The 26,126-nt window shown below is 38.9% G+C and overlaps 1 protein-coding gene and 1 long non-coding RNA gene across 11 annotated transcripts in view; one reads left to right on the forward strand and one right to left on the reverse strand.

Annotated features, from left to right (window-relative positions):
* ppfia2 (PTPRF interacting protein alpha 2) overlaps positions 1 to 24,882 on the forward strand; it is a 120,055-nt gene extending 95,173 nt beyond the window's left edge. For 3 of the 10 annotated variants that reach the window (XM_028043407.1, XM_028043408.1, XM_028043415.1), the window contains 25 exons: positions 1,954 to 2,088; positions 2,685 to 2,768; positions 4,587 to 4,718; positions 4,805 to 4,867; positions 5,075 to 5,166; positions 5,825 to 5,957; positions 6,777 to 6,994; positions 7,824 to 8,064; positions 9,282 to 9,311; positions 9,460 to 9,590; positions 9,677 to 9,858; positions 10,668 to 10,758; positions 11,849 to 11,851; positions 14,842 to 14,923; positions 16,152 to 16,352; positions 17,738 to 17,800; positions 18,648 to 18,680; positions 18,777 to 18,952; positions 19,247 to 19,344; positions 19,430 to 19,605; positions 20,000 to 20,068; positions 20,708 to 20,864; positions 21,057 to 21,113; positions 22,281 to 22,372; positions 23,732 to 24,882. In XM_028043407.1, coding sequence (XP_027899208.1) covers positions 1,954 to 2,088; positions 2,685 to 2,768; positions 4,587 to 4,718; positions 4,805 to 4,867; positions 5,075 to 5,166; positions 5,825 to 5,957; positions 6,777 to 6,994; positions 7,824 to 8,064; positions 9,282 to 9,311; positions 9,460 to 9,590; positions 9,677 to 9,858; positions 10,668 to 10,758; positions 11,849 to 11,851; positions 14,842 to 14,923; positions 16,152 to 16,352; positions 17,738 to 17,800; positions 18,648 to 18,680; positions 18,777 to 18,952; positions 19,247 to 19,344; positions 19,430 to 19,605; positions 20,000 to 20,068; positions 20,708 to 20,864; positions 21,057 to 21,113; positions 22,281 to 22,339 — 2,706 coding nt within the window. In that variant the 3' untranslated portion in view covers positions 22,340 to 22,372; positions 23,732 to 24,882. The remainder of the gene's footprint in view (positions 1 to 1,953; positions 2,089 to 2,684; positions 2,769 to 4,586; positions 4,719 to 4,804; positions 4,868 to 5,074; positions 5,167 to 5,824; positions 5,958 to 6,776; positions 6,995 to 7,823; positions 8,065 to 9,281; positions 9,312 to 9,459; positions 9,591 to 9,676; positions 9,859 to 10,667; positions 10,759 to 11,848; positions 11,852 to 14,841; positions 14,924 to 16,151; positions 16,353 to 17,737; positions 17,801 to 18,647; positions 18,681 to 18,776; positions 18,953 to 19,246; positions 19,345 to 19,429; positions 19,606 to 19,999; positions 20,069 to 20,707; positions 20,865 to 21,056; positions 21,114 to 22,280; positions 22,373 to 23,731) is intronic. The other 7 variants (XM_028043416.1, XM_028043417.1, XM_028043410.1 and 4 more) reach the window with 6 other exon arrangements.
* Positions 24,880 to 26,126, reverse strand: LOC114160699 (uncharacterized). Its single transcript, XR_003598836.1, has 3 exons — positions 26,055 to 26,126; positions 25,711 to 25,886; positions 24,880 to 25,549 (listed from the first exon to the last, which is right to left on the reverse strand). It is a non-coding gene; the product is annotated as an uncharacterized LOC114160699 (long non-coding RNA).

A 26,126-nucleotide genomic window follows, 5' to 3' on the forward strand; every position in this document is an offset into this window, starting at 1 on the left:
AGTCACAAATCATCTATGTGTCAAAGTACTTCAAGTCAGGCGACACTAAATGGAGGTTTGGATTCCCTTTTGTGTTTCTTCAACCTAATGAAACATAGATAGGAAAAAGGAATAACATTTCCTGTTTTTTGCTGGAAATGCTGGTTTGCAATAGTTAAACATTTTCAGAGGTCTCATCAAAAAATAGCTTTTTTTATACCTGTGAATGCACAGTACTGGATCAGCTGACTCACTTTTTCCAGTGTTTCCTGTATGCTTGACTGCTCATTATTCTGCCTTTAGGTAGTAATGTGGAAACTCTATGCAGAAGCTCAAATTAGTTTTACTTCCCTCCATTTTAATCACATTTAGTTATATAATTATTGAGAATATCTATATCAAATTTAATCATGACAAAGCATCTGAAAACTTTAATAGTTTAGGTTTTAGTTTGGGGTTTTAGCAGCATTTTAGACATCAGAACTTAGGTAACATATAGCTTCAGTATTTTGAGCTCCTGCTCCAACACTCCATCACAGGCTGTGCAGTGAGTCCATTTGTCCTGTTGGCAGCAGATGAAGCTCAGGATACCCAGTGATGTTTGAAGATAAGGTTTTGAGGGAATGCAGACTTGGCCATGGGTCCAGAAAGATTAAGCTATGAGAGGATATGGCAAGCAAAACGGCCAAAAATACTCGCAGAAGCTCATCTTGGGGGGCAAGTTGCAAACCAAAAGCAGACTGCCATGATTCCCCAGTATGACCTCAAAACTGATGGGACTCCAAACTGAAAATATCAGAAAACAACACATTCTTGGCTCACTCCAGTCAAATGATTGCATATTGAGCTGCCAGGCTTGATGCTTATGGGATCAAAGCATCTGTCACTGAAAGCAAAGGCTGCCATCCGAGTCAAAGTCATGCTGCTCAGCGCTCCATAAAGAGCAAGGACAAAAGTCTTGACACACATCAGGGAGATATGTCACTCAGTAACACTGAGCTTCATTTGTGTATTTATGAAAAACACCTTATAAAAATGCTTAGTCATGGTAAGTATCTGCTAGTTATAAACTGTAATTGGCACATGCAGAGTTGCTGCTCTTTTCAGAACTTCAGTAACCTTTTTTCCAACAAAGGATGATTTTTTGTTGTTGTTTTGTTTAGCAGCAATGCAGTGCTGGTGATAAAGTGAAAAGAAAAGGGAGATTAAAATTTTTTTGTTTGTTTGTTTCACCTTTTGTTGGCCAGAACATTAGGAAAATGCAAATGGTCTTAATGGAAATAAATAGACAGGACAGTAGGCAGTGAATGGAAACAAAATGGCTTCAATGTCAATTGAAAACCAACTTTTCAAATAACAAATTTTTTGTCTCTTAAAATGTTATTGCGTTTGAACTGAGGTCTGGAGTTTCACATTATTCTTTCTAGACGCACAGTGCAGAAGTATTCATACCCCTTAATCTTTGTCACATTACAATCAGAAACGTGCATCTATGTGCTTTACAATTTATGTGATAAACTAAAATAAAGTAGCTGTTAAGTGAAAGAAGACAGATACACTTTTGTTTATTTGTTGTTTACAAAGTATCACATCAGACAAGTCGGGGGTTAAAATTGTGAAATTTCTTACAATAGATCAAATCCTACTCATGTGTTAGAATGGTCTAGTCAAAGTCCTGACCTACAGAAACATGAAAATTAGTGGCAAACCTTGGATACTAATACATAGATGCTCTTCTATGTGGCCAAAAGCTTTTGAGCTGTAATTGTAATTTTTAAAACCTGTTAAAGGACATTTATCGTTTGTGGTTGTAATGTGACAAAAAATGTGAACATTTTCAAAGAACAATAAATTCCTCATCAAGGCTGTGCAGACCCGACGGATCAACCAGGACTTGGCATGTGCTGCTAATAAACACCGACTGAATCAAACGACGGTGCTTATGTGAATCCTGGTGTTGCTGTTTGTGCCCAGATGGAGGAGAAGAATCGGCAGCTGCAGGAGAGGCTGGAGCTTGCGGAGCAGAAGCTGCAGCAAACCATGAGGAAGGCGGAGACGCTGCCAGAGGTGGAGGCAGAACTTGCCCAGAGGATAGCCGCCCTCACCAAGGTAGGAATGCAAACTTGTACGCACATTTCCACAGACACCCTGACCTCTGAATGCTCCTGTGCTCCCGTGTGTCACGCCATGACATTTCAACGTATTCCTTCTCCTCTTCCTCGGCCGCATAGTCTGTCTCCAGCTCCTCCTCCTCCCCTGATGATTATCACTTTATTATGGAAGCTAAGCTTGAAGACATGAACTCCATTCTTAGGAAGGTAGACCCACGGGGAATTCCAGCTCCTGTAGTGAACATTGTTTAGTAGCAGTCGGTTACTGGGATTCTGCTCTGGCTGTTCAGCCACCAGTGGGACAACTGCATGGCACGCCTAGCTGGAGCTCTTACTTTGCTGTGCTGGAGAGGCTTTCTTCCTCTTTTATGCAGTCCTTTTCATTGTGGTTGTGATCTTGTCCCTTTTCACTCTTCCTTTCAGATTGCTCTCCCTAGTTATGCTTTTTAAACTATATCTGTTTCTCACTTTCTGGTTCAGGGCTTTGCTTTTGTAGCTGTCTCTGCTTTTTTTTCTGCTGCCCTTTCTGCTCTCAAACAGGCACATTATTGTGGCCCTTCTTTCTGTCCCCTCTATGTTTAAATCCATCTGTAGGCGGAGGAGCGTCACGGGAGCATTGAGGAGCGAATGAGGCACTTGGAGTGCCAGTTGGAGGAGAAAAACCAGGAGCTGCTCAGGGTGAGTCACTGCGGAGGAGTCGTGCCAGGCAACATTAACCAGGCAGCCAGTTTGATGTGACAACAACCGATGACACATTTTTTGGATTTATCACCGCTGAAGCCTGACCAAATGTGTGGTTCACACGCTCTGCTGAAAGAGTAGTGCTCACAAATCATCCAGCCATGTCAAATTTATTTTAGGATTAAAATCTTCACAGCATTCCTGTTACACTGTCACAATTTGCTGCATCATACAGAAATGCCAGACAGTTTAAAATGGATCTTTTTGCTCCTTTTAACACCATTTGAATACGTGAAAACTGAACATATATAGAGTGCTATCCACTTTTTTCTCACCCATAGTACATATGTGTAAAAGAAATCTTTAAAATGTTTTATTGTGGAAGAACAATTCCCTCAGTCAGATAAACATTTATCTAGTAAGAGAAACAAACCATCTTAAGAAGAAGTAATGATTTTTAGAACAATTTTTTAGTTTTCTGAAAGTCAGCTGGATTTATATTATATTATTGTGACAGTAGGATAGAAAAGGACACTTGTTGATATGTAGACAATGTCTAATGGTTGCTATGGTGACTTTGCAGTTCACTGTTGGAAAGTTGTATCTTATTTTTATTTATTTAATTTGTTTTTGGAGAGTTGTATCTTGGCTTCAGCACAAGGTTCAACAACAACCCACAATAAAACTGGAGATCAGTAAATTTAGTAAAACAGTGAAACAAACTTCACTTCTTTTTTTTAACCTTGAGAATATAAAATTAGGGATTGCTACAAAAAAAAAGTCAAATTTTCAAGAAAATGAGAGGAGTTCCATAAATTGGACCGAATGTTATTTTGTTGTTTAGTAGATTTTCTCTAGACCATTAATCTTCATGGAATGCCGATAAATTTATCCACATCTGGATATAATAAGGTTTGTTGGTCTAACCAGAATATAAGGCAAACAAGTAGTTTGGTTAGAACATCACACAAGTTGAATTAGTTTATTTAGCTTTAATCAAACTTTAAAGGCTAATGTCATTGTTGCTGTCCTTTCTTTTAGTTTTAAAAATCACAATATGGGTATTTTAATGATTTGACCTTTTTAAATGTGGCTTTGATGATTAAATGTCTCCATGACACCTACTGCTCAGATACAATTGACATGGAGTGAAAATTAAACACAGAGATCTGCATATGACATTCTGGGATATAATTTCTTTTTTTTTTTTTTAAAAGAGCACAAAACAAGCATTTCCATGGACCTTGAATGTAAAATGATTTCTAGAAAAAGTATTAAAAATACAATCTTCACATCAAAATTTACAGGCAAAAGAATAAATACATCTATTCCTGCTGACACAAAAGTATAAAGTCATATTTTTTTTACCCATAGAAGAGTGCATGAAAATTAGAAAAACAGTAAAAGATTAAAAGTAAATATTTCCAAAATTTTGTTGCAGTTTTTTTTTTTTTTTAACTGGGTTTAAAAAATAACCCAGTTCATTTAAATGATTAGTTCATTGACTCTTCATTTCTCTCCTACTAAGTGAAACTTGCCAGCAAACTGCAACCTTTTGGGTTTTTTTTTGTTTTCCACCTGATATTCAGCTACTAATATTATTTAAAAAATGTGTAATATAAGTTAGAAAAGGTCAGAACAATGTGACTAGTCGGATTTTTCACAAGGGTCACTAAAGTGCAAGAGGTTTTAGATATTTTTAAGTTTTTTTTTATGAAACTTACTAAAACACTCACAATGACTTTTTTAGCACTATATTATGAAATGTACAAGTGACTCAGCTCAGTTTGGTCATTGCTGTATTTTACCCTCTAGGCACGACAAAGAGAAAAGATGAACGAAGAGCATAACAAGCGACTTTCGGACACAGTGGATCGACTCCTCACTGAATCGAACGAGCGCCTGCAGCTTCACCTGAAGGAGAGAATGGCAGCTCTGGAAGAGAAGGTCTGCAGATGGATGACAGCGCAGTGTCGACTCGTTCATATCGGTTCTCAGTGACTGATTGTTGCTGTTTGTTCTCATCTTTGCAGAACATGTTAATTCAGGACTCGGATGGATACAGAAAACAGTATGAAGAGTCTATACATGAAAAAGTATGTTGCACGTTTAAAGTAGTTGTCTTGATTTTAATCAGAAAAAATAATAACAGTGAAATAGAAAGTTGTCTTGTAAGACTTTTGCATCATAGACTTTTTTTTATGTTCAGATGTTTGACTAATTTAACGTAGTTTTCTATTGTTCCTAATGCACATAAAAAACATTCGAGCTCATTGATAATGATGATAATTTGTTTTGTCCAGTCTCAGCTGGCAGAGGAGATTGAGAAGCTGAGATCGGAGCTCGACCAATACAGACTGAGGGCAGGCTCCCTCACAGAACCCACGCTGTCTCGGTAGGTTGCTAGTGTGAATCCCTTTGTGTTGGGCCTGCTACATACACATGCTGCTCTGTCATTTCTCTTACAGTAAAACATAAACATGTGATCCAAAGTGTTGCATGTTGTGGCTGAAAATCCAAATTCTGATGTCTTTGGTTTAGGCACATTAAAAAATAGTTAAAAATATGTCGCTGCCGTTGACTATTGTAAGTAAACATGCAGAAGGAGCATTTTGTCACAGTTTGTATAGGATGTGTTTATTGTAACATGCAATAATAGGTTAAAGATGCAGTTAAAGTGTGAAGATATTAAATTATATATTATTTCTGTTTATAGGAAGCATCTGATTCACTCTTACACCACAGTTGGCATTGCTGCTTTCACTGATTTTCTGGTATTCCTACAGATATTTATTTTATGCACCATAAACTTTAAATATTAGAACACTGGTGTGTTTACATCAGCAATGCTAATCTAAGCCATAGACAATTTAAAGACACAGACCATGAACATTCATTCTGCTTGAGGGAAGTTGTGATTGGTTTGCTGCCTGCTTAACTGAACATTTTCCGTTTCTCATCCTTCATTTTCCACCTCACTTTAAACACAAGCTGTCTTTGTTTTAGGGTAAGAATGCAGCTAAGTTGATGCTTGACTTAAATGTGCTTTTTAGGCCTCATCTTGACACATCAGCTGAGCTTCGTTTCTCGTTGGGATCTCTGGCGGAAACCCAGTCGGACCATTACCGCTCAGCTAAAGTCATCCGCCGGCCGAGAAGGGGGCGAGTAGGTTTACGGGAAACAAAGGTGAGGCGCATTCACTGCAGTTCACCTGCAACTGTTTGCTTTAGGTAAAAAAAAAAAACATCAAGGTAAAATATCCAGCACTCTGAAGGAAGCGGTTCATGTAACGAGTCAAATAAAAGTAACAGCCTTCTACATAAATTGGGTTGACAAGATGAGCCAATTACAGGAACGTTTTCAAGTTTAGCTGTGATACCATTTTTTAGTGATTATTTAAATGGGGCCAAGTAATTTGACATGTCATCTATTAAAATGCAAGCAAAGCATTTTTTTTATTTATACTTGTTCATTTGAGCAATACGACAGAACAGTAGGGTCTTTGTAGGTGAAAGAAAAAATATGTTTCCATGGAAGAGTAAAAGCTCCTTAACTTTTAAATTTTACATAATCCCAAGAAAAAACTTGACATTCTGTCATAAATTAGAAAGAAAAAACTGAAAAACTAAGATTCTCTGGCATTATGAAATCAGAAATTTCTTAGTAAATAGATTTTTCTGATAAAATTTGACATTGTTTTTCTTACAAATTTCTGACCTTAGTGTGTGAGAATATTTTAACGTTAATAGTATAATTTTATGCCTTTATTACTTTTTCTTGCAAACTGACAACTTTTGAGTTTTTAGTGGAAGTTTAAACCTGTCACCAATTGTCTTTTATTGTCTTTATAAAGATGCCTCTCTCATTTAATATCAAAAGCCTTTTCTTTTAAGGAAATAACCTGAAGCTGCCAGTGGTGTGAATCATTTTAAGCTTAACTCACTTAATCTTTTCCCAAGAATATGCATTTTTTGTTGTTGGAAATTATTTTGTGTCCATGTCCAGGCAAAATCGCTTGGCGAGCACGAATGGCGCTCTCAGCAGCTTGGAGTTCTGGGAGGCCACCACTTTGAGAGCGACACCGAGATGTCGGACATCGACGACGACGACAGGGAGACGTTGTTTAGCTCCATGGACCTTCTCTCCCCCAGCGGCCACTCCGATGCACAAACTCTGGCCATGATGCTCCAAGAGCAGCTGGATGCCATCAACAAGGAGATTCGGTACCTCACACACACCAATATCCAAGCTTAGCTCAAGAATTCTTTTCAAATTCTGCTCCATTATTTTCAGAGTAAGTTTCTCGCTTCCTTTATTTGCTTCACTACTTTGCCATTCAAAGAACAGATCAGAATTTTAGCTTTCTTTGCTTCAGTATTCAACTCTGCTTCAGTATGCACTTGATAACAAAAACTCTTTTCTTTTTTTTGAGTGCATCATACATTTTATATTTGTATGTAACTAATCATCTTTTGTTCTATCCCTAAAAACAATACCAGAAATTTCATGTCTTCCTAACAATATTTTTTGGGAAGTGATCTGCCTCTTAGTTCCTAGTGCTGTAATAAAAAATGTGCTGATCAGTATTCATCGCCTGAAGCACAACTTCACTTTATTTCAAGGAGTGTCAATAAGCTTGTTGCTGATTTGCATTCACCCCATCAGAAGCAGATCAACATTCCTTCTGCAGCCACTTGATTTTAGTCTGACTCAATGTAAGGATCATGAATCCTTAATTAGCTAATTACAGAATTAGATCCTGGATATACTTAAAATGGGTTATCTTACGTTTAGCCCTTAATTAGTTCGCCTTCAGTCTGAAGGTATTCCGGGGCTTTTGTGCAGATTTTTCGAAGCACACCCTGAAGACCAGAACATAACAGTAAATTCTGGAACAATCTCGCTCTCTTGTCATTGAGCCCTCTAAATGTGCACAATTTACCACAACAGAGACTGTTATTACCAACTAAAATCCTCATATGACTGCTTTAAGTTCTCTGCTACAAAACATTTACAACACAATAAATGCCCTCCAAATCATTCTTCGTTCAGGCTGATCCAGGAAGAGAAGGAGTCAACAGAGCTGCGAGCGGAGGAGATTGAGAACCGCGTGGCCAGCGTCAGCCTGGAAGGTCTTAACCTGGCTCGTATGCACCACCATGGAACCTCCATCACTGCCTCAGCCACTGCCTCCTCCCTGGCCTCATCTTCCCCACCCAGTGGCCACTCCACCCCTAAACTAGACCCCAGAAGCCCGGCACGGGACATGGAGCGCATGGGAGTGATGACTCTGGTAAGATGCAAAGTGTCACACCCAACCCCTTTCTATCATACGTATGCCTAGATACAAAACGTTTTATGTTTGATGTCTAATCTTGGTGGTTTGAAAGTGATTCAGCAACAAAAATGACCCAATTTACTCATAGCGAAGTATATTGACAAAAATGGGATTTTAGCTGAAGTTTCCTGTGTCTTTATAGATACTCCTCATGAAATTACAGAAGATGTGAGTAAATTTAGTTGCTCTGACCTTCAATAACTTTAAGAAAACTGTATGAAGAAGTTTGGAGGACTTTTAAAAAACGTTTGTGAGGCTAAGTAGCAGCTTGAACGCAAAACGTTTTTCTTCTCCCAAGAAGAAGAAAGAAGAAGAAGAATTACTTTATTCATCCCAGCAGGGAAATTATTTCGCAGTTACAGCAAGAATTTTTTTTTTTTTTTGACTGAAGTTTAATTAGATGCTGCAGATAGTTCATGCAGTGATAATAGTATGTAGTTGATCTCATTAAAAATCCACTCACATCCTCCTTAAAACTGTAACTCCACTGATGAATGTGATTTAAACAAATATTCTGCATGTGGAAAACTGTTGGCAAAGTCCTGATCACTTTCTACTAAAATATTTGACCATCAGCTGAGTGAGGTACATTTATATTCCAACAAAAACAATAACTGTAGCAGTTACCTGTACCATTGCTGCTAAAAAGAGTCCCTCAGTACTAACATAGGTACTAAAGAATGTTGTTGGTGAAACCACTCAGCGTATAGGGTGATTTAAAATTTTAAAAAAGATGCAATTTTTGAGTTTACAACTGGCCGGTCACATATCAGGAACAACCATGATGAAAATCAGACAATTTCAAACATTTTTTGTTTGCAGTTCCTTTAGGAAGAGACAATGGCATGTTCTGCACATCAGTCTGCCTACTGACTGAAGGTTCTAACAGTCCAGATGAGACCAAAAGGAATAAATAGTTCTAAAAATAAGAATTTAATGCAAATCCACCACAGCTACACAAGGTTATGATGTGTAAATGCATTTCTTTTAAAGGCTTTGATGAGGTTGATCAAATGACTGGTTTGGCAATGGCTCATAGGTTTCTACCAGTGCATGATGTTTATATTCAGTGCCAACCTTTTTATATGCCGTTTACTGTTTCATCCTTGTTTTCACACATGCATACTGACACATCAATATTAACATCCTTTTTTTATCTCTCCATTCTGCAGCCCAGTGATTTGAGGAAACACAGGAGGAAGGTACAGGCAGCAGCACATTTGATAAACCTATTTACACTCAGGTCTCATAGTTTAATGGTGGCTGTAATGGCACCATGAAGGAACTGTTGGCTTGCTTGCAGTCAGGTATTCCTGATTCATGTTGCTCCCCTTTGTCCCCGTCCCTCAGATAGCAGCCGTGGAGGAGGATGGCCGAGAGGACAAGGCCACCATCAAATGCGAGACGTCGCCTCCTCCGACGCCGCGCACTGTACGAATGACGCACACACTGCCAGCCTCCTCGCACAACGATGCACGAGGGTATGTTTTCTGCTCAAATATTTATAAATAAGACTTGTAAATCTTTCTTTCTCACTAGCATTGTCCATTTTAATTTGTGCCCTCAGGATTGTGGCTTCTCTGGAGGCTGAAGCCAGTGCCCTAAGTAGCGTAGCCAGCAGTCAAGACTCCCTGCACAAACAGCCGAAGAAGAAAGGGATCAAATCCTCCATCGGACGCTTGTTCGGCAAAAAGGAAAAAGGCAGACTGGCACATCTAGCACACAGACAGGTCATGGTAGATCCACAAGGTCAGTGGTGCTTTCAGAATTTTGGGTACAATTTAAAAAGTATTAAAGTTGTTTCAAGCTTTATAACCTAGAAGAAAAAATGTGAATAATATAAGAAATGGTGAAGCAAAAATATTTAAGTGCTACAGTTTTTGATAGTGATAAAGTTTTTGGGGGGGGCGTGCATACAGAACAGTTTGAACCTGTGTTTAGAAATTATGAAATAGACAGAAGTAAATCACTATTTTCATAAATAAATATATGTACAAAACTAGAAAATGAAAAGCCTTACTTTTATGTCTTGTGGTCCTTCTTTGTCACTTTACTGCATGTTCTTTAAATGTCGACATCAAAATTAAATAAGCCACAACTGAATTGCATGGCAAACTTTTTAAATTATACTAACTGTACAGAAAATTGAAGTCAGCTTTTGTCTTTAACACATTGCTTAATGGGCACCATGTGAGGCTAAAAAGAATGATTAAAGCTATTAATCACTCTCACAGACAGTAAATGTCTTGCACAGGAAATGAGACGACATATCTTTGTTTGCCTATATAAAATCGTAATTTTGTGCGTGACATTAAACAAGACAACACAAGTGGGCTCTTAGTGTTGCTTATGTTAATGCCTGCTAAAAATGCAGCAGTGTCAGAATATTTCATCATGTACACATCACAAAAAACAAAATAAATCACAGGTATTAGAAGGTCTAGTTCTATTATGGGATTCAGAGGAAGAAACTAGATGGTAACAGTAGTTTGATAAATTTCTTGTTGCCGTTTATGTATTGAAATGTTAAAATTTATTGTTTCTCCTGTTTTTATCAGCCACAATGATGGACCTAGACGCGTCGGGCCAGGACATGGGGGTGGGCAAGTTGGGAACTCAGGCTGAGAAGGACCGCAGATTGAAAAAGAAGTAAGATCATGAGTTGCTTTGACCACCGTTTTAATTAGAAATGTGTTAAAATGTGAGCAACGTTAGCACACACTCTCTTCTTAAAATACACTTCTTGCTACTGTACAGTCAAATCCATTCTTTAAAACACAGCCGGTGTTTACCTGATCCTCTAGCACTCACTTCACTGTATGAAATAGTAAATCTGATGCTGAGAACAGAGTCAATAGACAGCAGAAGCCGGATCAGTGTCCAGGAGCGGATATCAGTGTTGCTGTATTCAAACACAGAGTCAGACTATTGATCCAGCCTGAAAAGCCAATTAATCCCATAGAGGTGCTCTGTCAATTTGGAAGCTATAGGCGGCTTTCCCAACCCAGCACTCATAGATTACACTTCAGAGTGTACACAATATGCAGTATGTGTGTGTTGGTGTGTGGGGGTGCGTGTGCATTTGCCATGCTCCGGTGCCAAATGATGAATGTCATTTGCTCGAAGTGCACATTGAGTTGTCATGACAAATAACTTTGCCTCCCATGTAGTTGGTCAATATAAAGTGGTTGTTGTATGACAAATGTGCTGTTTTCCTTCCACCGCACCGACTTCTCCATAGCGGCGTCCGGGACCCGGGCCTCGCCACCACCCTGCATCTTGGTGCCTCCTCCACACTGCATGCCATTATAAGCTGCCTGCACTTTCTTTCCATTTCAGCATCTTGATCGATCAAACTAAACGCTGTGATCTCATTGTGGATTAGTTGTGTATTTTTCCTTCAAAAAGTACCTGAATGTAACTGAGCATTTGAATGTAAGGCCATGGAAGTTGGGTTTGGGGGTGTTCTTGTTGTTTCTCATTCCCTCTGCTGCACGAGATGTGTAGAAGACGACATTTTCTTTCACTGGTCTACAGATGCTCCTGTTAAACGAATGTCCTCCATAGTGAGACGTGTTGGCGTGAGTGCGTGTGTGTGCATGTGTGTTTTTAAAGTCATTTTGTTAATTGCCTTTTATCTCATTAACATTTGTGTACTTTTGTCTCCCCGTCGCTCTTTCTCCCCCTCTTTCTCTCTGACCCTTCCTCTTCCTTTCATCATCCTCTGACTCTAACAAAGCGGGTAAGTTGTTGTGAGGATGTCTAACTGACCTCCTGGATATGACCATTGTTTGAGCCATTTTTGCGCTGTCTGCCATCTCTCCTGTCTGTCCAACCATGACCTGAAAGAACCAATTCCAAAGCTGACGTCTCTTATCTATCTACCCTTTCTTTGTGGCTGTTAACGAAGCCATTGCTTTCTTTCTGTTTTCATTTACCATCTGAAGATGTTTCTTCCTCCCCCATCCCCCTTTCTACAGCTCAATGGCAGCTGCGCATACGGCAGGATAGAGGTTGTGCCGCCGCTAAAACTGGGGCTTAATTTTCACACCCAAACTCTCTTCTCTCCTTTTATGTGTCTCTGTCTTTCTCTGTGTGTGACGTAACCAGCTACAGTATCTGGTTATGGGTGTGTTTAAGGTTTTTTTTTTTTGTTTTTTTTTTCAGTTTTTGATTTATCATAACTTTTTCCTGACTTCCCTCTCCCCAGCTATGTTCAGTGGATGTATTTCACCATGCATTAGACGCAGGCTGAACATAAAACATCAACTATCTCCCCCATTTGCCAAATAGATTAAGACGGTGAATGTACTTGGTTGTATTTGGATGAACACATTTCTTCTACCATCTGTAGGCTTTTTGTTTGCTGTGTATAGTGCCTTGCAAAAGCATTCATGCAACTTGAACTTTTTTGCATTTTTATAATTCTACAACCTCAACTTCAAATGCATATTATTCAGATTTAATATGATGGACAGAAAAATTATACATATTTAGCATTTTTGTCACTAAAAAAAGCTTAAAATGAAAAATACTTTTTGTCATTTAGTTATATATTCAGAAGTGTTCAACTGTTAGTTGTGTCATTCTTTAAATACGTTGCATTTGAGTGAAAAACCTCCATATGTAGAACATTTTAAATAAAATCCCCCATTCTGTGGCGCCCAGGGTATCTGCAGGGGTTAAGGACCACAACTGCCCACAAATAGATGGAATCCACAAAATACTTGAAACCCTCTCTAAGAATGTTTGTAACTGCACACGTATTATAACTAATATGCCTTACTATTTATTAATATTCACAGATGGAAATGCAAACTACCACAGAGTCTCTTTTCTCTGCCAATCAGTGCCAAAGAAAATGAATGAGGCTCCTGGATTGGCAGATTGATATAATCAAGTATGAACTGGTAATTAATTAAATATATGTCTGATAAGTTATTTAAATACTAGTTCAGATGGCATATTGGAACATTTACATTCCACACTGCAATTAAATGCGATTAAATTTTGTTCATTTTTCTTGGAATCAGTTCATTAAAATGAACATGTTGAAGTACCAGCTCTAGTGTAAATCCAGCTGGCCTCAGATGTTTGCTGGTAGGCAACATTTTGAAGACAAAGCGACACACCAGATAACGTGGAGCAGAGGTTTAAAGCAGGAGCGTCTGATAGAGCGCTGTGGCGCAAATGGAAAACATCCATCCATATCCACTTAAGATTCTTGTGTAAAAAAAAAAAAAAGGAGAGATTATAGTTACTATGCACTACTTTGTGTTAGACTAACACATTTTGAAGTTTGTAGCTTAAAAATGGCAAATTGTGAAAAAGTTTAAGGGGTGTTAATACTTTTGCAAACCCACCGTATGTTGTGATAAGGCACCTTTTCACTGTACTAAGGCCTTTAATGCTTTGGTGCTACATAAATCATGTTTATTTATTTGCCCACTCCTTCAATTTGTCAAGCCCTTTGACAACACACCTAAGGAATGGCTTGTTGAGTTTTTTGTTATGAAATGTGTTCACAAAAAAGAATAATGATTTATTTCTGTGTGTAGGTATGGGGATGTGTTTGTAAGGCGCTTTTGGCTGTTAAACAACCCTCCATCTCAGTGTGGGAGGATTCAGTAATAGTCGTGTGCATGACAAACTAAAGGGATCTATTCACTGCTTCTGGTCAATAAGGTGCAATTTACATCACGCTGACTAGGTCGGCTCCAAGTGAGGCAAAGCGAAACCTTACTCAGCTCTCTCAGGATGCACTTCACCACCTGCTAAACAAAACCATGGAGCGCAGCCCAGAAAATCAGAGCAAAAGTTGCACATAAAATACCCTGCTGCATAATTCAAACACTGCATCAAAAATATCTTTGTACGAGTACAAAAACAAAAAATCTGTATCAGCAGAATAAAGTGTGAGTGGTTGAACTGGGAGTTTGGAAATCCTGCTTAGATTTGTGGTGCGTTATCTCCACTGAGCAGTGAAGTGTCATCCAAGTGGATGTTTGGTTTGATGCTCCACACGTGCTGTTAGCCTCTTGTCAAGAAAACACTCAAATGGGTTATGGTATCTTAATATATGATCTTGTAAATATGTTCATCTCTTTTTTACTTTTTTATATTTTTCATGTTACAACAAACATTAGTGTATTTTGTGGGTGGATTTTGTACAATCAGTACATAGTGGTGCATAAGTGAAAGGTTTATTTACTCCAGTTTTTTGTAAGATGTTCAAAGCTAGGGACTTTATGACTTCATATACCATCTACCCATCACGTAAAATCTCAATAAAATACATTGAAGTTTGAAATTGTAACATGTCAAAAACATGAAGAGTTCAATGTGTAGGAAATACTATTGAGCAGTAGAATTTTAATGCCTGTGTGTAAGAGTGTGTATCTCTGAGTGTGTGGCTAGATTCATGTGCCTTCTCCACTCTGGAAGCACAGAGATAAATGATAAAGCGTTGCCCTTTTCAGCATGCTTGGTGTACAGGCTGGTCTCGGAGATAAAACGAGCGGGAGCGCTCACCTCTCATGCACTGCAAACACAGAGGAAGAAAAAACTCCATGCACACAAGATAGAACAACAAAAGCACAGTAGTGTTACTGGAGAGATTTGGGAAAAGTGTGTGAGGATGCAAGCATCTTTAATAAGACGTGTCAGACTGCTTGGCTGTATGTTCGAGACGTACAAGTTCACATGTTCACTCGAGGTCTCCTCTGCCCTCAGGCACGAGCTTTTGGAGGAGGCAAGGAGGAAAGGATTACCGTTCGCGCAGTGGGACGGCCCCACAGTTGTAGCCTGGCTGGAGGTACATGCCGTTTTCTGTTACAGGTAGAATCAGACCTGAACCTTTTCAACACTTTACAGCTTTATTTACTGTGAGGCAGCTTTCAGGATTGTGTTCAAGGTCCCAGGGGTATGGGTAAAAACATAACGGTAGAAATTTCCTCCAGGAAAAGACCTGGGTATGGAGAAAATTAATATTTCTTTGATTGACTCTCAAGTATCAAAGTGTTGAGTTAACAGATTTTAAGTCTTAAGGAAATGAGGGCCAAGTGTATTTTTCTGTGTTAGCCTCTTTTAATGTATCAGTCGCCTTACAGACTTTTTGATTGCTATATTTCAACAGACTCATGGTTCACATAGACATAAAAAAACAAAGACATGATGCACAACACCGTATACAAAAAGATTCTTATAAAAGACTTGCATACCAATGTTTCCACAAAGCCGACTGGTATCGTAGCACACTTTTAGCAAGACTTTTTTTTGTTTTGAAAACGTGTTTTCAACTTATCTGTGCAAAAAAAAAAGAAAAGCCAACAACTTATTGACAACGTCTAACTGTTGAAATTCCGACTTCTGCATTTTTCTGTTCAAAACCCTGAGTCCCTATAGAAAGAATGTGACTCTTGCACTGAGTGGGTGTGATTTGCTTCCAATAATTTGATATTAAAACAAAACAGTGATTTAAATATATTAGTTTAATTCATGGCATTCCTTAAAATAAAAATAACTGTTGTACAGTGCAAAGACACAGCCTGGTGAAGACATCTCCACTTCTCCCATCATTCTGTTCCACATAAGGATGGAGTCAACTGGGATTATGGAGGCTGGCGGTTACATTTGTGAGCCGCTGATGGTCAACATTTATTGCAAGCATTCCACATTTTGACAGTTGTAATGCCAGATAACATGGTCTAAATCTCACCACTCAGTTATTGTTATGATAAGATGGAAAAGCAATAGACTGACGCAACATGTTATTTAAAGGACATATTTCAGCAGGAATAAATATAAATAAAAATATGTGAAAGACATGATGATCATAGAGTATGAAGTGCTGGAAAAGAGACAATATTCAAAATAATCTGCTAAAATTTAAACAGCAGTAATATATCGACTAATGTTTGAGCAGCTCATATCTATATGAGCATGGTAAATGGGGTTAATAAATCACTTGTTAATGAAACAGTTAAGTGAAAGCATAGTGACATTCAATAATTTCCTCATCGCCCTCCCTGTTTTCTCTGCAGTTGTGGTTGGGAATGCCAGCCTGGTACGTGGCGGCGTGCCGTGCCAACGTGAAGAGCGGCGCCATCATGTCGGCGCTTTCCGACACCGAGATCCAGAGGGAGATTGGAATCAGTAACCCACTGCACAGGCTCAAACTTCGCCTGGCCATCCAGGAGATGGTCTCCCTCACCAGCCCCTCGGCCCCGCCCACCACCAGAACCGTGAGTCACGGTCACAAACATTTGTGGAAAGTTGCAACTGGCTTGAAGGAAGAAATAATTCATAATTTCTGGAAAATAATTTAAGATTTCTTTGAAAAAAAAAAAAAAAGAGTCAAACAGTAGCTACTGGGTTATCTTTTTATAATCTGTATTTTTTGTGAGCTTTATCACTTTTATTGCATGTTTTAAAATCTAAGTATGTTTTAAGCCTTTCAAAGTTGCAGGAAGTTTTAGAAAAAGTTGCAATTTCTACCTCCAAAGCTTTTCTGATTAATGTCTGGATTTAAACATTGGTGAAATTCAGACATGTTGCTTTTATAGCTCCCTCTAGTGGGTTAATATGCTTCCAACATTTCCACAGCCAGCATGTCTCTTGACAGAGTGAGGTTGAAATCTCAGAAAAATAAAACGGAGCATTCTGACTGTAATATGTCAGTGTTCAAACCTGAATGACCTACAGACAACTCTAAACATGTCATAGAAGATATTCCATTTAATTTTTTGTTTTAGTTTTACTTTCCAAATGGGCAGGCATCAGTTTGAACCCATCAAGCAGAAAATGATGGCACAGGTTGTGCATTCCTAATACTAACAGGGTCCGTTTTAAAGGTTCACATACACAAAATCTAAAAGTTAGCATTTTTGCATGCAACCCCCATAACTAAAATGCTTGATCACTTTTTGACTCTTCCCTCCTCCCCAATTGTTTAGTTACTGTGATGGTACTCATCCCCCAGGTTCCTCTCTCCTTTCCCATCTTTTTGCCCATTTTGCTCCAGATTTCCTCAAATTTGACTACACTTCCCCAATCTGATACTATTCATATGTGGCGTCTTGGATTCTATTTTATAGGTCATTTCTGAACAAAAACGAAAGTGAACAATCAGGGTCAGACTGAAACAGTCGCCTTAGACTGAACACACTGATTTGAACTAAAAACTTTGGTTTTTAGTGCAATTGAGATTTTCAACAGCACCACAGTTCCACTGGTAGATTCAGCAAAATCTTATTTTTAGAGAAGCACTTGTTTTTGTTGGCCTCCTTCTGAATGCAGTTACAGATTGTCTTACTGAGGAAGTGGATGGTGAGGGATGAGTAACGTGGCATATTTCTCTTTTCATGCAATAACGTTTCTTTTGCATGGCATTGTCTTTATTTACATTACTTGATTATATGCCAGCATTGAGATGTTCTGTGCTGTACTGTGTTTTTTGTTTTTTTTTGTTCTTTGCATATTTTCTTTGACCCCTGGTGGGTTTCATCATCTGACCATGATGCTATAACACTATTGGCTTACAGTGGTGCTGCTCTTCTTCTTTAACACTGCTTGCCCCTCCTGCTGGACCTCTACTGCCACTCTGTCTCTTGGGCTTCGCCCGTTGTAGCCTTCAGGCAACGTATGGGTGACCCATGAGGAGATGGAGACCCTGGCAGCACCTTCCAAAACGGTCAGTCCCTGTGTCAGCCACTTCTTTCCTGCATCAGTGTGCTACAGTTAACATCTCAGCGTAGCTTAAAGGCTGCCATTGATGGTGATCAACAGTTAAAATCTCTCCTAAACTCTTTGTATTAATAATTTCCTTGAAAATTTGAATAATATTTTTACCATAAATATGCTGAGTTCATTTTCAAGAAAAGGCCATATATACTGGGTAATATAGAAGGCAGTTTCTCTTATGTATAAACCCCCCCACAAAAACTAGTTTATTCAAATTGTGTTTCCAACCCTAAATGACCTTGATCTATCATTTTCTATCCAGTTTTAATTAATATTAAGAACAGTTCAATACAAATGGAGTGTCTGTCATAAAACTGTACAGCAGATGAACAGTATGCAGATGCATCATCCTTCATCGATATGAATGTCGATATTTCAGCTAATAGCTCTGTGTGAATGAGCCTGTTGGCACTAAAAACACAGCTCGAGTAAAACTGTGACTGATCATCTGCCTTACATCAAAGTTAAGAAGTGGCCTAACTAACTAATATTCCAGTAATATTGGATATTGTTTATCTGAACTGCCGAAACTTGACTGTACAATTGTTCATACGTTACTTCTACAGAGTTGTGATGTAAGGTAATGGCAAGATGAGCTTAAAAGGAGAATCTGGACACATTTATAATCCTGCCTTTGGAAAGGCAGATTTTTAGGGAAGGAACTGGTCAAATCTGTTTGACTTTGCCTGTTGTCCGAGCATAAAGCAATGTTTTTAAAGCAACTTCAATATTTTTTTTTTACTCTGTCCCAAAAATTGCCTAATTTGTGTTTTTCTTTTTTTGTATTGTTGTATCAGAAGTCAGATTCTGAAGAGGGGAGCTGGGCGCAGGTAATGCCAAAAGCTTTTCATCCGGTATCTAAAAGTCATTCAACACAACTACAGAAAGCTACATCTTTTATTTACCTTTTTCTCGTTTCGTCTCAGACCCTGGCTTATGGGGACATGAACCATGAGTGGATAGGAAACGAGTGGCTGCCCAGTCTCGGACTACCTCAGTACCGCAGCTACTTCATGGAGTGCCTGGTGGACGCCCGCATGTTGGACCACCTCACCAAGAAGGACCTGAGGGTGCACCTCAAAATGGTGGACAGCTTCCACAGGTACTTCACTTATCCTAGTAAAAAAGTAGAATTTCCTTAATGACTCTTACTGTGCTTATGTTATCAGTTGTATGGTTTCTTACAAAGGATTCCAGCCCCTTTTTTCACATTTTCCACTGACAGTCAATTTTTTTTAATTTAGTTCGGGGGAAGTAAAATACATGTCAGTTTGTTAAGCTAAACATGGCCTTGGACTGTCCATATCAAAAGTTGTGGTTTTGGTATGAAACAGGTTAAAAACGTTTTAGCAAAAAGTGCAACAACTTTCACTGTGTGTGTTTTTTCTGAAATTAGAACAAGTTTACAGTATGGAATCATGTGTCTGAAGAAGCTCAACTATGACAGAAAGGAGCTGGAGAGACGCAGGGAACACAGTCAGCATGAAATAAGAGGCAAGAATAACAATCTTCAAGCCATTTCTGTCATGATGTTGAATTTTTTTTTTTTTTTTACTAAAATTAATGTTTGCTTCTGCAGATGTACTGGTGTGGAGTAACGAGCGGGTCATCCGCTGGGTGCAGAGTATAGGCCTGCGGGACTATGCCAACATCCTGCTTGAAAGCGGCGTGCATGGAGCTCTGGTTGCCCTTGACGACAACTTTGACTACAGCAGCCTGGCTCTGCTTCTCCAGATCCCCAACCAAAACACTCAGGTACTGCAGATGATTTTATCTACCTGTCTTAGAGAGTGAATGTTAATTACATTAAATATCTACCAACAAATATGGAAAAGCGTTGATTTTTAAAGCTCTAGGTTTAAAAATATGAACCTTTATCTTTGTCGGCACTTTGAAACTTAAAGCACACAAGTACTGGTGTTTGCCTTCAGAAGCTGACGGATCAAAATCAGAACATGCTGATCTGCCAACTGTCATTCTGGCACATTGCCCTGTCAATTTTCACTCTGCTCATCTAAATGGGTAATTTTTACATGTGGCATGGCTATCGTAATGTGACGGCTGCCTCTGTTGCCTCACTGCTGAAAATAGCTGGACTTGTGAAAATTGGCACGTGATGCAATTTCTTTTTTTACTCATCGTCCTTCAGGCACGTCAGATTTTGGAGCGAGAGTACAATAATCTGCTGGCTCTGGGCACTGACAGGAGACTGGATGAGGTGAGCTGGAAGTGTCACCCACAAACAGAAACATAAAGCAGTGCAAAACTATTCACACAACGTGAACTTTTCACCAGCACAAAGTCAGTACTAATTTATGTTTTAGTACAATTCTGGGAAGAAGAACAAAAAGTTACACGGCTTCCCATACTGCTTGTATGTTAATTAGCTTTTTGGGGCTATAACATGTTCTGCTGTGTTTTCTAGCTATTGAGACCCATTAAAAACTGTTTGATTAATAAGATTCATCTGTATGGTCCAATAAGTAGCAAATGTGCTGGTTTCCTTATGTTTTTCAGTTGTTGTAGAGGTTAGTTTGACATTTAGAGTAACATTAGCACCCTCTAGTGTTTCACAAAAGTAATCACTGAACTTCTTAATATTACTTCAATGTTTTGTTGGGATTTTAAGTGATAGTCCAAACTAATCCATACTTGGGAAGTGAAAGCATGAACTACAAGGGATGAATAACTACAGTTTATTAGGAGTATTTGGAGTTCTTAAGTTATTTAATATTTTTTATCTTAAGTAATTTTAGCAGTTAGTTATAAGGTTGTTTTTTTTTCACATAAACCTCACTAAGAAAATTTGATGTCTTGTATATTCTGAGAACATGTTTTTGCTTTCTCTGTTGATCAGTGCGATGACAAAGACTTCCGGGGTCCCTCCTGGCGGAGACAGTTTCCTCCGCGGGACGTCCACGGCATCAGTATGATGCCTGGGTCAGCAGAAACGCTTCCAGCTGGGTTCCGTCTCACTGCGACGTCCGGTCATTCCAGAAGACTGCCCCCTGATGGTAAGAGTCATCAATTTTCTTCTGTCGGCTTGACTTAGTCCATAGAATGCTCTAAATCTGGATATTTGAGTGAAGCAGCAGAGTTTATAAAAGCAGCTTTATCACAGCAACCCACCTGAGGAGGAGTTTGAGCTGCTGCTTTGTCAGGAACATTCTGACTGTCTCTTGTTCTCTCCGACGGCTGCTCTGCAGTACTCTTTGAGGTGCTGGATGACAGTCCTGACGACATGTATTTGGACTGGTTTCAAGGTCAGCTATGTCCCCAAAAAGTTCTGGGCTTGTCAGCCCCGCGTCCGTACTAATTCTACATGATCCTTCTCATATTCACCCAACTTCTGCCAACCACTGTCCTGCTGTTTCTCTCCTTCAAATAGTGATTTTCATCTACTTTAACCTTTAAGTACAACCCTTAGGATTCAGGCTTTATAGAGTGTTTTACAGAGGTTTAAAACTTTCACTGGAAGAACAACAAAAGGTATACGCAAGTTATGTTTAACTGGAGGGTTTCTAATATAACTGTCACTCTTCAATTCTTCATGGTAAGAAGACATTGGCTAAAATGGGTCTTCATTAAAGGACAGTGCTGGTCTGCTGCAGCTTGAGAATCTACAGAAATGTTTCAAATGTCTCTTTTCCAATCTGGACAGATTTAAATAAGAGAAAAAGGAAAATATTTTGTTTTGGTCAACCCTGATTTCCAGTAGAACTATTTGTGTGAAATAAACTTTACAAAACTGAAACAAGTTCCAAATAAAGAAATTGTGAGAATTTCTTTTAGTCTAAACTCATAAAGTTGAACACAAATTTGAGCTTAACCGTCTAATATGATTTGACATTCAAATGTGATATTTAATATTGTTTTAGTGATCAAAGTTTGAAGGTTAATATTTTAAAAACAGCCCCAGCGCAATAGATAGTATATGGTCAATCTTTTCTAAATGGTTCTGATTTGTCCAGAAATTCACATCCCACTAAAACATTACTTGCTGGTGCCAAGTTCAAATTTCTGCATGAATTGCTTGAAAACAGCCTTGTTAAGTAGTTTGTGTATAGTAGTGGGTCCAGTACGATCCTTTAAGTGGATACAGATTGCATTAGAAGCAGTCCCTTTAATGGCCTTCTGTTCTACTTGACTAGGAATAGATCAATTTCTGGCCAGTGTCCTCTAACTATTTGTTCCCTATGACACTGAAACAGCTTTCCTGTGTTCCTTCATCTCTAATCTCTGTGCTTGCTGGTCTGTGACGCTCACAAAATACTAAAAATGACTCATTTGTGGTTTCCACTCAAAACAAAACCTTCCCTGGTGTGATTCATGGCTTTCAGGTTGACTGGAAATAAAAATGCTACTTGTCTATCTAGAGTTGGAGATCTGAAGTAGCACATTTGTTTGTGTCTCACTGTGTCCACCTGCAGTCGGACCGTCTGCGGTGCAGCGGCTGGACAGCTCAACGGTGAGAACCTACTCCTGCTGAGAGGAGGAAGCGGGGGACCTTAAACTGTACGCTGTATGTAACACAACACAGTGTCTCGCTCAGTTAAATACACAGGTTTTACTCTTTAAAAAGTTTCCATAAGGATATTTAATTAGCTTGGCAAATAGAGGACATGTTTTTGCCAGGTAGCAGCAGGACGAGAAACAAACCTGTAGCACATCCTTTAATGTCTGTCCAGAAAGGATTATTTATAGACCCACCCTTGCAAACACATTTCTGAAAGATAGTTTTAATAGTTCTTCAAAAAGTGAAACCCAGACCTGATGCGTATTTCTAGGATTCTGTCACTTAAGATTTGAGGTACGTCTGGATCCTCCACTGTAGTGCTGTGAAAGTTAATGCATTATTGTGCCAGTGCCTCCCTGTGTGGAAGGAATACAGAGTTCAGTGAGTGCATTGGGTTTAAATCCAGTTCCTTATGTTGAACTGCTGCCAGTCTCCTAATTAAGGTGATGCAAGCACTTGCAATTACACACAGAAGATAGTTCAAGGTTGATGAGGCAAAAACTAAATGTAGTCTTATAGAAAAAACATTTTAACATTGCATATTGATGCATTTTAGTTTTCAAAAGGTTGTTGCTTTTTACACTAAAGAGAAAACTGTATTTAAAGATGTTCCACTAATATTCCGCATTGCATCATAAGCTTTTCTGCCTTAAATTAAGCAAGTGCCAAGAAAACTTGCTCCCTGCCTGTAAGCCAACCCACTTGCCAAATTAAACCAGCATTGTAGAACCATCAAGTGACAATGCCGCCGTTATCTAAAATGGAGCACTACTTAGCCAAGAAAGTCCCATGGGAATCGGTAGCAGCTCAACATAAAACCTCTCTGCTTAAGTGCTAGGCTAATAGTAGCATGTTGACTTTCTGCTCTGGGGAAAGACATGGAGCTGCTGCTCGACTTGAATGTCATAAAGGTTCAAAACACTTAAAGGCTGAATTACCTCTTTAGCATTTCAGAAAGTTCTGTATCCATTCATTTTCAAAACATTCGAAGAGTCATGCAGGCAAACTGATTTTTAAAAGCTGACCATGCAAACTTCTGGCATAAATCACTGATGGTACTTCACCAACAAATACAGAATTAAAATAACTGCTGCTTACAACCCAGTAGTAATTCTTCATCTGCAAATGAGCCTGTTCTAGGAACCAACTTCTGCTCAGAACGCATGCTCCTCCTAACTTCTTTGTTCTGTCAATGTGCAAACAGCTGAAGGGACTTAAAGAAATTCAGAGCAGCTAGTGTTGCATCACAGGATATTCTAGCTGAAATGAAGCACAGTTGGGTTTATGTGGGTCCTGAAGGTACTTCTTTGCTTAATGTTTGACGTGTTCAGATATGATCTGACACCACGAACCTTTCCTTTCCAGCTACAGTTCTGAACCAACAGGCCAATCTGCCGAGAAACAATCCGATGACACACACTGCCAAGAAGCCCTGCTCTCCTCTGTGACCCTGTCCTCCATGACTTGTAACGCAGGCGCCTGACGCCGGTGCTAAACTGTCCTGCAGGATGCCTCGTCACCATTTCTACCTTTTACATGTAAAGTAACTTGTCAGAGCATAATGTACTGTGTATTTCTTCTACAGGAGATGTGTAGGTTATCTGTAAATTATAAATATGCCATTTTTATTATATATACACAAAACATCTATGTATAAAAAAAAAAGATATTAAGGGTTTGTGCAAAAAAAAATGTCCCTGCCACCTCATTTAGTGGACCATAGATGAATATATGCTGCTCTTTAAACTCTCCATTAGACCCTTGTTCCTCTAGATCATTTTGTACATATGGTTTTATTTTTTCATTGTGCTAATGAAAATGTACGATTAACCTGTGCTGGAACATAGAAGGGAAGAAACTTGATGTTGTGCCAAGCTGCCCTCTAGTGGTGGGCTACTCTAACAACATGGGATGGAGCTTTTCAGGAGGATTTGTCGGCACACTGGAACAACAGAAGCATCTTCATACATCCGCATCAACTCAGACTATTTAGAAGCCAAGGACAAAACAAGACACTCTCTGAAGGTGCACAACTTCCACTCGGAGAGCATAAAAGCATCCCAGACGTCACTTGTTACTGTATGTTTCGTCAGGCAGCACATCAACACACTTACAGCCGAGCTGGCCTTTCTACCCTGCCCCTCCTGTTAACAGAACAGATGAATTAACTGAAAGACGGACTGCTTTAGCTCAGTGTGTGTAGAGTGTTTATGACCATGTTGAAGTGAGGTGACTTAACGATTAAAAGAAAAAAACCTGTTGCTTGCTGTGACTTCCATTTGGGTGTAAATGTTCTTCGTTTCAGTCAGTTGTCAGGGTAACCTATTGTACAGCCCCGTTTGTCTTTGCGTTATTTCGGACGGACAGCAAACGTCTTACTTGTTTTCACATTTGCACGAATGAGGATTCACTTTGTTTCCAATTTTTCTGTTTTAATTTATTAGTTCTTGTACTTTGGTCAAAACTAAGTGGTGAGCAAACAAGTTTTCATTGTCAATAAAAAAAACGGTTAGTGAGCTGTTTGCATTAGTTTTCATTAAAAGTATAAATTTACAAAGATTAGTGCAGTACGGTTTTACATACAAAATGTCACTGACGTAAGATTAGACTACAGTTACTTAAAGAATCCCAACTAATATAACTAATGTTTTTTTTGCATACCAGGAAATATTAGACTGACTTTTGTACAGTAACATTCAACATGTCTGACATGTAATAAAGCTCATTGGGTCCTTATGTTAACTGTTTAAAAAATATGTTCAATAACAAAGTGAGTACATCCAATTAAATCTAGACCAATCCTGAAAAAGTGTGTTTAAATTTAGTCTCATTTCAGAGGTTGTTGCGTCCATGAGATTTATCTGCTTTACAACTAAAACGTTCCAAATAGCAACTAATGAAGCTCTGAGGGATAAGCAGGATGAATGTTCAAGTATTATTAAAAGAGCCAAATGCCTAAAAGCACACACTGTTAAGTATATTAAGGCTCATCAGTCATATTAGTTGGGGTTCTTACTGAAATCATTTCTCTAAAATATTCTGATTGCTTTAGCTACACCATGCAGACGGAGTAACGTGGTTCTCAAGCCTCCGATGTGTTCAATCTGCATGTCGTCTCCAGACCTTTTCTACTTGCCTCTCAATGTCTTTAAACACATCTGGGTCCTCAATGGTTGGCGTAATCTGTGAAGAGAAATATTTAAAAAGTTCAAATCTAAAACAGCCTTCAGTAAAACTGCCATTTATGAATATGTTTACAGAAGGTTCTGTACAAGGAAATTTGTTCCTCCTAACATTTGATAAATGAATGATTATTGTAAAGTGCTGAGGTCATCACATCCCACCTTGTAGGGTTTGCCGTTGACCAGGGCGGCCAGAGAAGAGCGGGGGATTTTTCCGGAACGCGTCTTCGGTATCCCGTGGACGAAGAGCACATTCCTGAAGGCAGCTACAGGTCCAATGGTGTCTCTCACCAGCTTCACCACCTCCTTTGTGATTTCTTCCTCAGTTTTCTGCACATCTGACACAAAAAAACGATACAAAAACCCAAATTATTTTAGAAAAATGAATCAGAAAAAAGAGGTAGGCATTTGTATTCTGTCTCCCTGAACCAAAAAGATGCATTGAAGCTTATGTAATATGATATTAAGCAAAGACATACTTTTGTAAGGCACTTCATTGCTCTTACCTTTTTTAAGTACACACAGCGCCAAAGGAACATGGCCCTTCAGAGAGTCCTCCAGACCTACCACAGCGCAGT

Source organism: Xiphophorus couchianus, chromosome 17 (genome assembly GCF_001444195.1).
Source record: "Xiphophorus couchianus chromosome 17, X_couchianus-1.0, whole genome shotgun sequence".
NCBI classification, from domain to species: domain Eukaryota; kingdom Metazoa; phylum Chordata; class Actinopteri; order Cyprinodontiformes; family Poeciliidae; genus Xiphophorus; species Xiphophorus couchianus.